General features: G+C 33.1%; 1 protein-coding gene across 1 annotated transcript in view; it reads right to left on the bottom strand.

Annotated features, from left to right (window-relative positions):
- Positions 1-18958, bottom strand: part of ADGB (androglobin) — a gene marked incomplete at both ends in the record, with an annotated part of 117754 nt that overhangs the window by 22156 nt on the left and 76640 nt on the right. The window contains 6 exons of the mRNA XM_082756165.1: positions 3438-3622; positions 4599-4786; positions 11683-11836; positions 12025-12159; positions 14495-14588; positions 17869-18003. Coding sequence (XP_082612291.1) covers positions 3438-3622; positions 4599-4786; positions 11683-11836; positions 12025-12159; positions 14495-14588; positions 17869-18003 — 891 coding nt within the window. The remainder of the gene's footprint in view (positions 1-3437; positions 3623-4598; positions 4787-11682; positions 11837-12024; positions 12160-14494; positions 14589-17868; positions 18004-18958) is intronic.

The following is an 18958-nucleotide window of genomic DNA, read 5'->3' as shown; positions in this document are numbered from 1 at the left end:
AAACATAGAATTCATTAAAAATAAATCATTACTACTTTTTTCCAGTTAGAATTCAGTGGCTCCACTTCTGAATATGAACATGAAATGACAACACTCCTATTTTCAAGCATGTTAGTGTAACTGAATCTCTTAGTCTTATGTGCTGAAATAAAAGCCTAATGTGTGTGTATTATTTCTGAGGATATTTTGAAAAGTTCCTCCTGTCTATCTCCCCTGCTTGCAGTGGCAAAGACAAAATGTCCCCATTAGTTATTCTGCTCCATCCTCCCCCTTCCCACATCAGCTGGAACCCATTTCTCTTCTTTCTTCTGATAGTGCCTTTCAAATTATTCCAGTCTTCAGACTATGATCTTTGTCAACAAGCTGGTTTTCTGAAGGAAATTTTTTCTTCACATTACTGAGGGTAACTTGGCAATTTATTTCAAGTATTTGTACTGTTAATCCTAATCTCAGATATCCTGTGCCTTTCCTACTTTTTTCATCAGTTTACTGTTAAATTTACTAATCCATTCCCACATCCAAAAACAGTTATTAAAAGCAACCGTTGATTACCATGGTAATTCAGTCAGAGTAACATGGTGGTTTCTCCGTGACTTCCTTTAAATACTTACTTTGTCATCTGATGAATTACATTTTAAGAGCATATTCTCTGTTGCATTTAATTTTGCTTTACTGGAAATAGCAAGATGCGTGTTTCATAAACATGAAGAAATTAGTTAATTTTCCCATGAAGCATTGGAAATTTAGATTTTTATTTTTTTTCTAAAGCATCAAGTTGCAAAAACACACAGTTCAAAATAGTGAAGATGAACACATGAAATACAATGTTATTTTGGGCTTTAGCAAAGCAATAATCTGGTATCTGTACATTTTGTCTTTGCCTTAGGATCTGAATATGCTCAAACAGGCAGGAACTGATTGATTTACAGAGGATTCATTGTTTAAAATTCTTCATAAAAGGACTTAAGAATTTAATCTTACAACACTGGTGCATAGTGGTGTACATGGAGAGTACAGTAGCTGACTTGATTGCTTATAAACAATTGCTTTATTTAAGTGAATTTGTAATGCTTATGAAGATTACAAGATTTTGAAGATTTTCAAAATGAAAGCTATAGATGTAGTGGAAAATTCAAAATATGACACAATATTACTAGTAAAATTGATATGTGAATTAATAAGTGAAGTGTATATAAAACTAAAACAAATGAAGATTATGCAAAAAAAAAAAAAAAAAAAAAAAAGATGTCACAACAGTAGCTGATCTCAAATCTGCTAGATACAATAAATGTAGCAGAAACATGTAGAACATGCATCATTTACATTAAAAATGACCTAAGTATTGTAGGGACAATTGTAGAAAATACACCTAAGAATCACATATCTCATTAAGTTGTATTTATTGCTTCTGAACAGAAAAATTAAGCACCACTTAGAACTCAAATGTCAATCAACTGGCTGAACATAATTTTAGATGACAAAACCTTTCAATACAGTTTCTTTTCTATCTTCTTGAATTCCCCAGCCCTAATGTTATCAAACCATAAAAATGCCAGTAACAAACAGCTGTTATCTGATCATAGCTCTTGAACACTGAGTTTGGCAAAACTTAAACTTCTGAAAGCCTGGAATTGAAGCATTAAAGAGGACACCTAGATAAGCTAACTATGCTCTCTAGAGTGTGCAGGAAGTTGTCTTGCTCCATCATAGGGCTGAAAACAAAGCATCACTATAATCTCAAACTAAAGGCTGTCTCTATTCAGTCTGGTTGGAAATGAGTACCTGCTCAGTTGTACATAATATCCAAGAATACTGGATTAATTTTGCATCATGAAGAAAAAAGGGAAGGTAAAAAAAAATACAATGCATGAGACTGCCCCTATCACAGGACCAGTGAATGACAGAGACTGAAAGAAACGTCTGGCAATTATCCATTTCAAATCCCCTTCTCAAAGCAGGGTCAGGTGGCTCACAGCCACTTCCAATTGTGGTTAGATTACTGTGGTTGGAGACTCCAAATCATCTCTGAGCAACCTGTTCCAATCTTTGACTGCTCTAAGAGTAAAAACAAACAAACAAACAAAAACTTTTATAATGCTTACTTTTACATTTCTATATTCCAGTTTGTGCCTGCTGCCTCTTGTCTTGTGAATGGGCATCACTGAGAAGAGCCTAGCTTTATTTTCTTTCTCTCCCTGTCCCCTACCCCAGGTATTTATATACTGCCAACTTTGGACACAGAGTATATATTCACAATGTTGGTTTGCTGAATTGCACAGAGTCAGTTTTAATTAATGTCCTCTGGATTTATATTAGGTACAATCACTAGTTCCAAAGCATTTGATCAAATATATGAATTTTAACATACTTATGAAAGATGACTTTTGAACACAGACCAGTTCGCACCATGAACAAGAGCCAAGTTGACAAGACTGCAATATAATGAACAGCAATAAAATTTAATTGGGAAAAAAAAAAAAAAAAAGAAAGAAAGAAAGAAAGAAAGAAAGAAAAGAAAGTACACCTTTAGTGAATAAACTTCTCAGATTCAAATTTTCAGGCAAAAAATGAGCGGAGTGGTGGGTGTTTATTTCAAATAAATTTGGGCTAAAAGAAATTTTGTTTAAATTCATATGCTCCCATAAGGGATAACTTCCTCAATATCTCACTTGCTGTCATAAAGTGTTGACAATATGAACATTTAATAAATTTTAAAGTCCTGGGCAAGTAGCTTTTCCTTCAGTGACTTCCATTTCCATGATGAACATTATGTAGCTGCTGTAGAGGCAGAGTCAAAACCAGACCGTATTTATCCTTAAGAAAATCTCATTTATTCAAGAGTCTTTTTGTTTGTACTCTGGCTTATATGGTGGATAAGAAGCCAATAACATGTGTGTTTCTGCTAAAAGGAGTAATGCTTAAGATGGTGCACTCAAATGATAGGGTTCATTATAATCTATGAATATTCCACCATGAACTGTAACTTGGGCATCTTTTTTTTTTTTTTTTTTTTTTTTTAACAAAAACAAAACATTGACCTTTAAGATCAAACAAATAAAGGCAAGATCTTGAAAAGAATGTATATTTCCATTCTCAAGGACAAGGAAAATATACGCATGAAATTTTCAGAACTGAGAAACTACTTCAATTATTCAGTCAACTCTACTTAGTTACAAAATAAGACCAATCCCCAGAAGAATAAAATAAGGATGGGCATCTTATTTCAATCAACTGTTTTGGTATCTCTCCTCGTTGCTGAGGGACAAGGATTCCTATCCATTGCTCAAGAATACAGTTGATTTCACTCAATCACAAAGCCACTAGGGATTGTATGGAAAAGTGGTGGAAAATACTATTTTCTGTGGTTATCTAAAGTTACTGTAAGAATATATATGCCATAGTGAATAAAACTGTCAAATACTGAATATAATACTCACCATTGGAACTCAAATGTGTTTCATTACTCAAGAAATTAAAAGCAGGAATGACTGCATGGCCCTTTCCAGTGACACTCACAATTTCTTCCTCATTATCTAGGACTTGTAGTTTAAAGAACACATCTGATTTAGAGGTTTGTACTTGCACTGTGGTAATATGTGGTGCTGTGACTTTTACTGAATACCTAAAGAAGAAAAAGAAACCAACACAGCAATATGACCAACAGTCCCAGATCTTTTTTTGAAAAATACCTGAATGTTGTTCTGTGCTGGAGACAAGCATTTAAAACTGAACTTGTAGCTAACTGTTTTCCTGCAATCTGATAGGCTAAACTTCTTGTACTGTAGTTTAGTGCAGTGAATCCATAATCAATAAAAGCGTGGATGGCTGCAAAAAGGGGGTGGTTTTGCCATTTATTTTTTATACTACCTTATAAAATGTCCAGATACACATTCTCCCTCCTACTGTACTAGAATTTATTGAAAAATATGGTTAGGCAGATGAGGGAACTGTTTCAATTAAAAAGGTAACCCAGCAAAAGAATGAAAACACAAAGAAACAAATAACAACAAACAGCCCTCTAATTAATAATAATAATTAAAAAAAAAATAAGAAAAACTAAATAATGATTCTCTGATTTAATATGTTCTCTTAAGGCAATCTATATATGCTCCTCTAAAGCGTGTAGAAACTCTTCTACCAGCACTGCAAGATGGAAATTGATCAGATGAATCAGAAAACAGTATTGTGTTTCTGAATTTTATTTCTAGCTTTGTTTGACAAGCTGAAAAATATACCAAACTTTATGCCTCCTCCCCACTTGCAAAATCTCAATTTTAATGCATGTTTAATCCCCAAAAGTAACATGGAATGATATATGGATAAGATTTCAAGATTGAGCCTAGAGAAATGCAGAATACTGTTACTACAATCTTGGAACTATAGTACTTCATACCTGTTCTTCATTAATCAGTTGCAATATTTCAGAAAACACTTCCATTTATGATCTGTTAAAGTTGGTATTGAGTATTGATGGACCATAAAATTGAGATGCTTGTTTTAACACCTTCCTATTCTAAGAATGAGGAAAGAACATACTTTTCTATCACAGATAGACCATGTAAAAGGCAGAATTTAATCATTCTTCTCTCAATGTTTACCTGAACATTACTTGCTTGTCATTGGGTATGTAATATTCCTTAATTTCTTTAGTAGAAAAGATGTTATTTACAGCCTCACGAGAGAGGAACGGGAGTGGACTATGAGAACTGATGAGCCGGAGCCTCCATCTTCCAGCTGCCACAGACAGGTCACCAGTACGTGCTTCAGCCATAAACGTATATCCTTTCTGAAGAGGGAAAACAAGTCATTTTACTTATTACAGTAATGAAAATGCAGTCTATGACTATTTGGAACACACCGTTTGTGTTAGGCTTATTAGAGTAATAAGATGTGCTTCATAAGCAATAATCTTATTGCTTTATTGTAGTCTAACTAAGCATCTCTTATTACGGGAATTTATACTTGGCAACAAGTTATAAAGCAAGTCAAATACAATATCATCTATCTTCAGACTTGGTCTTATTTTTGGGGAGGGACACGATCAACAACAGAACAAACCATACCAGACCTACACTGCTCTGCTCTATTGCTGGGGAAATGTCATAGAGTTTCACTTCTCAAAGATATTCTCCAGAAACTAGGCTTTAGGGACAGTTTGCATTAAGGTAATTACCATACGAAGTTGTTGCCATAAGACAAGACAAGGCATAGTGTTAGTGTAAAATAAAATAAAAATCCTTGGAAAACTTTCTAGTTGCCCTAAGAGAGCAAAACTTTCAGTTTGCTAGTGTACCTATGGAAGGCGAAAAAGAATAATTACTGAAAGACAAATGTAGACTGTAAAAATGTGTTAGAGGTAGTAAGACGAGTTAAGAAATTCCTGATGACAATCAAGAAGAAATACAAAGTAGTACATGATAATCAAAAAAGAATAGTCAAAGAAGTTTGTGGAAAAAAAAAAAGTGAGAAAACATAAAAGATACATACATAAATGATGAAGTACAGATTCTTGTGAACAACACAAGCATAGAAGGAATTTTAAATTAATTATTTACATTCTTAAAGTGGTAATTATTTCTTATAATACACAAAATAAATTACAGCATCCTTAATTAGACATAAATGATAAATAAGTATTTTAAGTAGAAATACAATAATTTAAAAAATAAACAAAAAATAAAAGATTCTGGTCCAGCATCAACAAGTTTGGCAAACTTCATTTTGAAATTATTAATCAATATCATCTATAAATTTTGAATAAAAGGAGAAAAAAAAGCTTAGTTTGTACTACTGATAAAAGCATTCTTCATACTACTTGACTTCTTAGATTTCTTGTTTCTTTTCTTGCTGTTATGAGAGGTTCTCATATAACATCCTGGCTCTGCAGTTGTTTATGTTTTCCAGCTGTCTTGAACTGTTCAAACAATTAGGACTCTTTTTATTGTTCTTGTTTTTATTTCTCATTAGAACTATGCCAAATGACTCAAATCATTTGAGACTGCTCTAGAGAACAATACCCTTTTTTTTTTTCCACTTCTGAACTATTTTAAAAGCTTGTTTTTTTTTTTTTTTTTTAATTAAATGATTCCCTGCTGTTTAAATCAATTCCCACTGTAGTCAGTGAGAAGCAACTATCAAACTCAAAAGGAATAAAGTGAAAAATCAGTTGAACACTTTTGAAATTCTATCCTTAATGATTTATTTCCCAACTGCAAACTCTCAACACTTGGACTTGATATCATCACTCCTTTTCTAATCATCAATAAAGAGGGCTGCCTTCAACTCAGATTGGCACATATCACTTCTGAGAGGCATATTGATAAGGAAGAATATTTCACATGAGCTTGTCAAATTCAAACTGACTTGCTCCTTTATTTACTCCAGAATATTAACCATAAAAGCAATTACAAGGTATAAGACATTCCCCCTCTCAAGTGGGGTGGAATAAGACAAGGAAGAAAGGAAGAGCTATTTTGGAGAAGAGGAAAAGAGACTGTGACTTCTATCTAGGCTAAGATACAAGAGTTGAATTCTTTCTAGAAAAAAAAACAAACAAAAAAACAACAACAACAAAAAAACACATTACTCCATTAATACGTGACTGTAATGTGACTTGAAAAGTTGATGCATTCTCTTTTTAATGCTATGTTGAGGAGAATATGAAATTTCACATTTTATTTAAAAGAATTGCTAAAGGATGTACCAGAGGTAAAATATTCCCCCATGGTTTTGCTAAGAGATTACTTCAAAAGGCTAACCTGTTTGTTTTTGTCTGCATGCCAAATGTAAGAAAGAAGTGTGGTCTAAAGTGTTGATGCATTTGAAAACTGCACAGCAATTTTCAGACTGTAGATGCTTTTAACTCCAAGGGTGACCACAGCTGAAGATGAAAAAACAGCAATTTTGGCAATTCATGCACAAAACATTTAGCAAAAGCTAGAAGACCTCACATATATGAAAGCATAGATAAACATAGAATGTAAACATGAAAATAACTTATTTCCCTGATAAAACAGACATTTTTCCTGCTAGAGGTAGTGTGAAAGTAAAGGTGAATACAATTTACTACATGGAAATATAGAGAGCTGATTCAATCTAAGGCTAAATTAATATTGTTCCCATTTTTAATAACATTATTTCAAGTGAGACGTTAAATGTCAGGTTATTAATCTCATTTTTATGAAAATGCTGGTTTAATATAAAAGCATTTTTAGCATTATAAACAAAAAATAATAAAAAATTCAACAATGGACCTGATGCATATTTACCTAATCTTTATGAATCCTGAGAAGAGGAATATAGAAAACCAGAATGTAATTTATAAGGTCTCAGAATTTGATTTTATTTTGTATCAAAAAAAAAAAAACAAACAAAATGAGTGTTACCACTTAAACAGCAAGGACAATAAAAAAGGGTATAATAAGTCAAATGGCCAATGGCTATGTAGCCAGGGAACTCAGAATTAAGTCCCTTCTTCAAATTCTTCAAACTCGTTATACAAACTTGTTATTTCAAACACTAAAAATTCATGCCCCACCCAAGAAGTGGCCCAAGAGAAATTTCTTTGAAAGGTTCTTACTCTCTTTTTGGTTTTATGCTAAATTTCCATTGAAAGAAATCAATACTTTCCAGTAAAATAAATAAATAAATGAATAAAAATCGTAAAAGAAAAAAATCTTGAAAAATTCATAAGGAGGCCTGTGTTTTCAAAACTGTCAAATAATAAAGGGTTACGATTTCAAGGTTTCTGAATTTTTAAGAATGAATGTAAAAGAAATGATTCATTATTTTAATTTGTGTAAACTGTAAGTCACTTTACAACCTTTATCACTACTCAGTAATAGCAACCATTCAAAACTATGATTCAGAAGAACTCACACATTTAAATATGTAATTAAGCACACAGTTAAAAATCTTCACCATTTTAAACAAGTGAAAGTCGAAACTGAGAGGGATATAGCCAGATATTCAAGTGCTTTCTAACAGGATGATGTACATAAAAAAATATATATATTTTTTTCAATCATATTTTTAAAGTTCCAAAATCTTCATGTTTTCCATAAGTATGCAGAAAATGTAGAACTGAGATTTTAAAAAAAAAAAAAAAAAAAAGTAAGCACCGAATAACATAAGCAATTAGAAAGCAAAATAACTGATTTTTGCAGCTGGTAGGAACACCAAATAATCATCAGTCACTACTGAGAAAGTGAACTAATATACCCAGATAACTCCTATCTGCTTTATGTTTCATTCTTAAAAATCTCTGAGAGACTTTATTCCATACTTAGATTTCTTGCTTCATTTCACTATACCTGTGAATCAGAAAGGTTCTTTTTTTTTTAATATATATTTTAATATATATATTTTTAATATATATCACCTTCAACAGCTAGTCAAGATAAACAACTGATCAATGTCCTAAATTAGACTTCCGTTTTCTAAATTAAATATGTTGTCAGTAATGATTTCTTAACATCTTATCTTTGTTGCTCAGCTGAAGATTGAAGAATGCTCATCTCTCTATCATTTTCTATGATCTGTTCAGAAAACTTGTGTATAAAAAAGACAATGGAGAAAAAAAAAAAAAGAAAGAAAAAAAAAGAAAAACCTGTATCTAGCAATTGGGGAAAAAATGACTGCGAAGAAGAAAATGTAATACAAAAATAAATAAATCTAAATAATGTGAAGCAAGTAACTAGTTTCTATCTAGACTGTAATACGTGCAGAAAGAAGACAGACATTATTGCTAGTCTGCAGATTTTATTCGTATCGTAAAGTTCATTTCAGAGTGATTGAATGTATTCCAGGAATGACTCTGCAGCAGAATAATATCTGCTGATAAAATTTATATTTCACTCTGTTGTGAGCTGCTGATTCATAGTTTTGAAGCAGAACAACTAACTGGTAGGTTTATTAAAAAAAAATAAATGCACACACTATATGAATATTGACATTTAGGAATACAGGCATGCTGTATAATTTCTTCCTTGATGTATGACACTGTTGATTATTTTTTACCAAATACCATTAGAAAGAAAGGTAACAGATTAAAATAATAGCACTTTATTCTGTGTTTTATGACAATCATATAATGCCTTGTCAAAATGAGAAACTCCACAGCAGTGATTAAGAAATGTAATAAAAACAAGTACAAAAATACAGCATATATGTACAATACTGTTTTAATATTGTTAAATCAAAATCACTCTTTACTGATATTAACCACACTTAATTTTGTGAAATTTAAAGTCATGAGCTGAGAGAATAATAACTAAAATACCTTCTCTAATTATTAAGTGGAGAGGACTTCAACAAGGAAGAACAGGAGGAAAAAAAAAAAGCCATTTAATTTAGTTAATGACAGAATCGCTGAGGTTATGTGCTGAGTACATGGAAAAAAAATAAAAAAGGATTATAGGAAGTATCATGTGGGGGTAGGGCATAGGAAAATGAGCATTTCCAGTATTTAAACCATAGTACTGCATAGTATTGGTAAGATCTTATTTGTAATACTATGCACTGGACACTGTGCAGGATTGTGCACAATCCTCATCACTTTCTTGAAAGGCACTAAATGGTGTTCAACACAGAGACTTCTTTGTGCATCCTGTCACTTGCCACTCTCGAATTCTGAACTGAACTTTATTTCCCAGTAGAATACACACCCTATCTCTGAAGATCCCAAATTAGCTCTGAGAACTTGAAGAGCTTGTCTACAGCCCTGCATATTCCTCTAGCAGTAGCAGTCCTTACCTGTCACATTCAGCCAGCTTTCACTACAAACACCAGATAAAATAAATTCATTCTTCTGGGGGCAGAGGTGAAAGTACTTGCAAGTATGAGTTGCAAAAGAAGGATAAGAAAAATACTTCTATGGTGTTAGACTAACATCAGTTCCTTGCTATTGACTGATGAGACTGAGAAGGCCAAAACATGAACTTCTCTTCCCTAAAAAGATAAGCCATGGATAGTGTGGCTAACAGTTAACAGCAGAAGTAACACTAAAGAGATTAGGGGCAGGCCAGAATAGGAAAATAAGCGGTAAATGATTATATTAATTTCATTTTTAGGCCTGATGAACTTCTGAACTGAATGATAATTAAACAGAATAAAACAATCGCAGACGTTTTTATTTATGTTTCATAATTGATGGAGGAAAGGTAACATACTTGAGGACTACAGAACTATGATGTTACTTTTTTTAAATGGACAAAGTTGCCTAGAAAATTATCAGACAATGTAGATTCAATGGCTGGAAATACAAAATAAATAAAGAAATTAACCACTTGCAACCCACTCAATGAAGCAAAAAGATTATTAGCAGAAAAAAAGTCACATACCAATCAAGTTTCCTTCTATAGGAAAGTACATGAAAAGAATGAAGGAGAAATAGTAGACATCATATATCTTGCCTTGAGTAAGACACCTGACACCGTCTCTCTGCTCATTCTTATAACTCTACAGAAATGCGGTCATAAGGAGGAATCTAGAGTGGATATTGGATAACCACATCCAAAAAGCACATATTCTTGACCCAGTTTGTAAAAGAAGGTTGCAGTCAGTGAGATTTCAAAGATCCAAACCTGGAACTGATTTCATTCAATAATTCTGTTAGTAACGTGGATGGTGGAAGGGAAAATATATGTTTAATTAACCGATAACATGATGCTAAGGATTGTAGCTTATGTAAGGATTGTAACTTGTAAGGATTTTGTCTACTTAGGAAGACAAAATAAGAATTCAAAGTTATTCTAAACCAGGGAAACAGTCAAAAAAAAAAAAAAAAAAAAAGCCATTAAAATCAATAGTGAAATACAACATATTTAGTCAAGAACAATAAACTACAAGATTCAGTTCTTCAGAAAAGCACCAAGGGTTACAATAGTATGAGTCAACAATCTTGGTGCAAAAAAAGGGAAAGCATCACAGCCAGATTTATAAGGCAAAGTTACAAGACACGTAAACTACATTTCTTGCTCATCATCTGTATGGCCTTCAGTAAATCCTTGGTGCAAAGCTTTGTGTGCTCAGAGTTGTACATCATAAACAAGAATGAAAACAACTGGGAAGAGTCAAGAGGAGAAAGTAATCAAGAGCGTAGGAAACACATGTTGCAAGACTGAGCAAATTGTCATTAGCCTAAAGACAAAAAGGCAGGAGGAGGGGAAGGTGTGATAATTATGTAACTACATTTATTTATTTATTTATTTCCAGGAGCAAATTATTCTAATGATTCTTAGAGGCTTTGAGGGGGAGCACATCTAAAGCTGTATTTGGCATCAGCACTACAATTATCATTAGCACCTGAAGAAGCATGTAATTTAATAATTGCAAGCATGCCTTATAAAAGGCTATTTGTGCCACATTCTTAGTATGGTCCTCGACTCTTCAAGGTTATCCTGCCAGGTGAACAGCATCAGCCACAACAGCCAAGTTGCCTTTGATTAGCACAGCTCAGGGAAATTGGGTGATACGCTTCCCTTTAGAAATGATCAAAAATAACCAAAGAAAATTAAGACTATTCTTTCCACATTGAAGGCTTAGCATGGAAGAAGATCATTGACAGTCTGTTTAAACTTGCTAATAAATATGGGTGTACTTCTAAGCAGAACGTTACAATTTAGCTGAAAATATCAGGCAACCATTATTAAAATACTTTCCATCACCACTCTTCACATTTACCTTATTTTTGGGATAAACCTGAGGTGTCACTTTGAAAAAGACATGTGGCATTTCTTCCAGAGTGTCATTATCAACTACATGAAGTCTACAGGAAGGGATAGTGGTATACATCTTTGGCACTATAAACATATCTTCTGGGACAATAAATATCTCCCTACAATAAAATAAAATTCAAATTTCATTCAAAATATTTTCACAAATTAAGTGATTTATGTAACATGAAGTATACCTTAGAATTTAAGGAAAATTACATAAAATTATGTTTTTAAACCAGATTAGGAAAAACACAATGTATCAATATTATTTCCTCATAAGAATCATATAAGGCTGTATGAAACTCACCTAAAAATTACAAACCAAATATTTGGTGGCTGATCAGCATATGTTACAGCATAGTCGGCAAAAGAGACCTTACACCACTCATCTTCATAGCAAGGAAACTTTTCAATTGACTTACAGTTTTTTTTAAACATCTCTCTGGAAAGCAGAAAAAGAGATAAACATTTAAATCTAATGAGGAGGGGACAAATATCTTGACTTTGACTTACATTAATCATGAGCAACACTGGTTTGCATCTGACCATAAATATAAAATCGGTTATTAAAAGTTTTACTAACACTACTATCCTCTCCATTAGTTATTCACACTAAAAAAGTAACAGATTAGATAGAAAACGTGCTCTTAGGTTCAATAACTAATAGCCTGTAATAGCTGATACTTACATACAAATATTTGTATCTATCAGTCTATCCGTGTTTTTTTGTTTTGTTTTGTTTTTTAATTGAAAAAATACATACATATCCATAAGAATAACTTCCATTTCTTTATATTAAGCTGTCATCTTAAAGCTGTGGTATCATTATGAGATTAAAAAATAAAAAACATCTTTCTGTGTTTTTTTTTTTTTTGTGTGTGTGTGTGTTTTGTTTGTTTGTTTTGTTTTGGTTTTGGAACAAGACAGCAATAAAAATAAAACCAAACAAATTTAAAATATGATTAAAATTGTTCCTTACATATAGGAAGGAACCTAAAAATGGTAACTTCAAAAGTTATTCTTTAGGCAAATAAGCTATTAGGTGTTATTAAATTCTATGAAATTAGAGTCAATGTGAGCGGCACCTAACTGACAGCACAAAGTTCTATTTATCATTTGTAATATCAAAAGTTCATGTTCCCAAAACATGTCCAATTCCTTCAGTTGCTAAAATATTATCAACAAAACCTGGACAATGGTACTATGATGTTTTGTTACCCCTAGATAGCAACTGAAATTACACAAACTGTCCTCACAACCATTTTTTTAGTAATGATCACAGTCAACCTTGACATTTAATTAAGGTGAGCCACAGACTGGATCCAACTATTGCCAGAAGTAGTTTAAAGGATGCTTTGAAATCTTAGTCCACAAAGTTTTGCAAAGGTTCCTTCTGCTACTGATAAACACCACGCTTGAGCAGAAAAAGCATCTTGGAACCTCAGATTTGTGAACTCCTTGAAAATTACAGTATGGACAAATATAGTGAGCTTTTCACCAGAATTGTGGGATGTATAATGACAAACAGATGGTAACTCTAGCTTAATCTTGTTTTAGACCAGGTGTTTGTATTCTAAAATGGTACCGCTTCAGCCCTGTGGTATGTCTGGGGTTGGAGTATGGGGGAAACTTTTACCCTAACACTGAACTCCTGAAATTCATGCACGTAACTTTACTGGACAAGGTGCTATATTACTATCGTAAATTCAGTTCAGATCAGTTTTTAAAATATATATTATTATTATCTTTCGAAATTATATATAAAGTCATAGCAACATGATTTTAACAGTCAAATACATCCCCTAAGACAACGCCTGAGAATCAGTCCCATATGTTTGAAAAATCTGAAGACAGATTAACAGCTGCATCTTATCTTTGGTTATTTAGAGATGCTGCCATTCTAACACTGAGGTCTACAACTGCAGCCTTATTCCAAATGTTAAAGTCCTGATCCCACCTACATGCCAAGGTTATAACAGGACACAGTTATCCTAATTAGAAAGACTAAAAGGTGAAATAAAGATATACCCCATGTGAGTGTTCCTCAAATTGCTGAGTTATATGAAGTGAGGATTTGTATTCACAGCCAGTAATTATTGCTAGTTTTCACTCCTCAACCTTAGCAGAGCTGGTCTACTGCTGGATTGGTCATGTGAACACTTGCACAGATATTTTTTAAGGACTTTGTGAAAATATGTGATCCCCAAAGGCAGTCATGCTTGAAAATGATTTAAGGAACACTGCTGAAATTGGTGCAGCTATCTTTGCAAAAGCTGTTATTAAATACCAGGGAACACAAACACTTTCTTTCAAGCAAGTGTTGCAAACAGATACCCCAATGATATAAATTATGCTAGAATTAAATAGCCTTTCTAATGTCAGTCATGATTCCTTAAAACGAATCAGAAGCATGAATCAAAAGGTTTCTTTAAATCATCTGGATAGATGTTTAATCAAAGAATCAGCATCAGATTTATATGTATGAAACAGCCTACAGGATATTAATTTAAAAAAAAAATAGTACAGAAGAATACAGACAATATTCTAGTTCAAGCTGTAGGAAAAAAAACATCTAGTAACATCCTTACCTAATGATTAGAAGTGATATAGTTTTATTCAAGTAAATAAAGCGCATAGAATAAAGCAGAGCATGTTCTTCATGGAAAGTGTCTCATCCTTTTCAACAGAGTTTAGTACATTTATTTTGTGAAACAGCAATTTATGGCAATTCTACAGAACTGGCAGCAACAAAATAGTTGAATTTATAACTTCATTACCTTAACAGTATTACAGCACACTGTTCAAAATTTAGCTCAATTGCAGTCCACAATTTTTGCAAGGTTTCTTTGACAATAGTGTTTTCTTTAGTACCTACAAATAATGAAATAAGTTAGAAAAATGTACAAAGCACCTACATTTTTATTGTTTTTAATATACACCTGCCAAATACACATGAGAAACCTTACTTCCACAAATTAATTTCCTTACAAATCATTAGGATCTTATTTGGAATTTTACAGAGGTTTCACAGAGCTGATAACTACTTTTTCCTTTGATAGAGGAAAACTCCTTTCTCATCACCTTTGTACTTTTCAGTACTCCTGCAACATCAAAAATGATGTGACTAATATTTTCTGATTTACAGACCTTTACAATAACACATTGCATTGATATGAGATGATCTCTGTCCTCAGAGAACACACTGTCCTCAGAGAACACACTGATAGAACAACTATCAGTAGCAATTATAATACTAAGAGGCAGGTGCCTAGGCAATCTGTGAAGCTAAAAAGAAGAGAATTAAACAGCTCTAGGGGATAATTCACCCCACCCATGCCTGATACCTCCCAGATGACAGTCTGTGTTTCCATCTGAGGATGTCTACTTCCATCTGCAGAATGAAGATGAAGACTAGCAACTGTTTTATACCTCTAACATTTAACTTTCCAAGACTAAATTTATGTGAAATCCTCCTTTATTGCATAAACAATTAATGGCAAAATAAACAACAACAACAAAAAAAAAAAACAGTAAGAGGATGGGGAAAAAGTTACACTTTACCACAATGACAAGTAAGAGAAAAAAAATAGATAATGGCAAAAAGGAGAAGAATAGTATGATTTAAAAAAAAAAAAAATCCAAACAGCAAAGCACTGTAAAGAAAATACCTCAATTAAATGTAGCAGTGTAGAGGTTAATCAGAGGAAGCTAAGACATTATAGAAAATTACAGAAAGGAGTCGAGGTACTCATATACAGAGTTTGATAAAACTCTAGAATCTGAATCATCAAAAGGGCGGATTCCAGGCTCTGGGATTTGTAGGAGTTAATACAAGTGAAAGCTTACAAGAACACCTAATTTACAAATGGCACTTTTTATAAATTAATAGGACACTAGACTACTTAGAGGAAAAGCTTTAGTAAGACTGGGTGCAGGTGATAATTTGGGAGAAAGGCAGCACTAGATTTACAGATGAGGAGTTGAAAGTTTGAAAGATAACTCGAGTAGATCAACAGGTGCAGGTAAATATGCGAGAGAAAGAACCCTAGCAATGATGCTAGGTCAGGAAGGAATTTCTAGCAGATGGTACTTAGTAAAAGGTGACCATGTATCTCACAGCAGAGCAGTTTTCTTTGTCAAGATCCTCAGGCATTCATATACTGTGAGGCTAGAAGGTATCTTTATGATCTGACTTTCCATATAACAGCCTAGTTAACACGTTAAATTCTGTTTCATCACATGTAAAGAATTACGTCTTTTTTGAATTGGATGTGTATTTTTGATTTTACAGTTTTCAGTGATGAAAACCCAATAAAACTCTTGTTTTATTCTGGTAAATACCTTATACTTTTTAAAACAAGTACCTCTTTTTCTAGTTTGAATGTGTCTGGATTCAACTTGTAATCTTTGAATCTCAGACTAAAGACCTCATTAACCCTTCAGATCTCACACTAAAGACCTGTTTGCTTGATCCTTTTCTCATGTGGATACTTACAGATTATAATGATGTAATTCTTAATCTTCCATTTTGTCGAATTCAAAACTAACAGTATACAAGTATAAGACCCTTCTTTAATCAGATCCTTACAACTCTACCCAGATCCGGTCAACTGTCTTTCTTCTTGGACTGCAGACACTGCAGCTGGACACAGTAGTCAAGCTAAGATGATAGAATTGCTGACTAAGAAATGTAGCATAAGTCTTCAACTGCTATGTAAGGTACCTCTATTTACATACCTAAGAATGAAGCATAGCATCGGCATAACATCTTTTGAACACAGGATCAGCCTTTGATGCTGTGTTCTGCTGATTATCTATTACGTTCCTCAGGTGTTTGTATGGACTTGTTGGGAGAGGAATTGTATTTACTCACTATCAGTCTCTCCTACACATTGCCCACAGGACACTGAAATGTAGGTAATGTGACTCACAAAAAAGTTTCCAGCAGAACTGTAACAGCCTGTCATAAACTGGGTATCTGACTAGGTTTTTTAATGATGATCTCCAACTTCAAATAGAATGAAAATACAGAGTTATGGCCTTAGAAAGACTAAATTTAGATTTGTTAGGCTATGAATGCTCCAAATACTTCATCAATATCATAATGCTATTTGAAATGGTTATGCCAGAATTTATAGAATTATACATGATACAGGATTAGTAAGAGTTTTTCATTATGTTCTCTGAACTGCAATGGTCATGGTTTGTGGAGGTCCTCTTGAAGAGAGCTTTTCTGCCTCCCCTAAGCGTGTTCTGAATTCAAATCTATGAAAAACAAACCATAATGATCCTCAGAAATATACAAATAAAGTATTTCAGGCCAATGCTTAGCTGAAATTATGTAAGATCTTTCTCTCTCTCCATCTCTAATCACCTTTTCTCACTTTTTCACTTGTACACTCAAACCACATTTTCCTACTCCCTTTATCAGAACATTTCTTTAACCCAGTTTAAAATCATTGGAAATACTGAGCTCTGCCAATGACATTTAGATTTCTTAAAGCCTAAGTTCAAATTGTTATTTGCTATACACATTAAAATAAACAAACCAACAAAAGACCAAGAAAATAAAACACATACATATGAATGAAAAGAAACTCTCCAAATGTATTACTTTCTTAATTTCCTTAGAATTCTCTCATCACAGGTGTCCACACATATTTTCTTGTAATTTCTACTGTATGTGATGATTTCTACTGTATGAGACCATCACAAATTTCTACTGTATGTCTCATCACAAATCAACATGACAATGTTAAAATATAGTTTAGATAAACACAGACAAACCTACTTGTTGCAATGATGTAAAAGAAGGACACATATGAATGCTTAAAAACTTTACTTGCTTTTGCAGAAAATAAGCATTTAACCCAGCTCTAAGCGAAAACTATCTTAAAGTAGATTCTACTTTAATACTTATGGAAATCAACGACAGGTGTCTTACATTACTTTTTAGAATCAAATGTGCTAAGTGGTTAGGTGGAACACTCTTCATAGTTTTATATGAGATTAGTAATTGAACTATAATGTTCTACTGTATTTTGGTTCACTTTAACTAGGTATAATTAGGAACAAAATCTTTACAGTAAATATTTGAACAAGATGAAGCATGAAACATTTTTTTTAAAAAAGGTAATTTTAAAGGACACACCTGGTTTTCTGCTATTCAGTACTTTCCTCACATAAGCCCCCCTCCAAATGGCTTGGAGTTTAAGAGCCGCTGCTTCTTCTTCAAAAGTGGGAATTCTTTTCTGCCAGATACCAGGGGAATTAACTTCAGAACTCTCTGAAGTAAGGGTAAGAGAATGAGCAACATCATTAAAGCTGGAAGTCCTGTAGCTGCTTGCTATGAAGTGAAAAAATAAACAAATGATTTGAGAGCTATATTAGAGAAACATGGTGGTTTATGCATAAAACTTCCATATATGACATAAATATGGCTCCTAAAATTTTCCTCCTATAATGACAAAAATAGACACCATATACTGTGTAATTACAAAGTTAACATGCAGCTACTATGATACTGCCAAATACCAAATCATCAAATCCTTACTTCTTTTTACAGACAGCTATTTCAGTGTATTGTTAAAAACCAAATCTTTTAATATAATTTCAAAATAGCCTTCCAAACATATGCCAATAGAATTTGATGCATCAAAACCTGAATCTGCATATAGCTTAAAAGAGCCTCATAACATTTTAAGTGCTTCTATCTCTCAATCTGATCGTTTTATGAAGTAATAATTTAAACACTAACATTATTCAATATATTATATTCAGCCTTTCCTAAGGAGCTGTAGAATAAGGGTAGGATCTATGATAAACTGGGAGTTCATTTATCTGACTGTTAATTTGTGTAGCAGTTTTTGAGTGGAACTGACATCAGTAGGATCTGAAAAATTACTGATTAACCCTGTGAAGGAATCCTTGCCTAGAATTAGCATTCTGGAAGCCATCAGTACCAGGATTTAGGGAGAGGGTATGGGGAGCAACACTACAAGGAATCAGTGCCAGGAGACCAGTTTGGAACTGCAACCATATGCAGTGAGGAGGGTGAGACAGCGAGAGGGGAAGGAAACTGTGCTCCAAAATGAAATACCAACAAACAAAAAAAGGAGGAGAGAGTGCTGCTTGAAATGTAGGACAAACTAGCTTAAGAAAAGATATTGCTGTCATCAACAAGATCACACATTTCAATCTAATCTCTTGTATCAAACATTGATAAAATTGATTACTTCCAA

Source organism: Aythya marila (genome assembly GCF_965140915.1).
Source record: "Aythya marila genome assembly, chromosome: 3".
Taxonomy (NCBI): Eukaryota; Metazoa; Chordata; class Aves; order Anseriformes; family Anatidae; genus Aythya; species Aythya marila.
The sequence above is the reverse complement of the archived record's forward strand: the minus strand, read 5'-3'. Positions and strand labels throughout refer to the sequence as shown.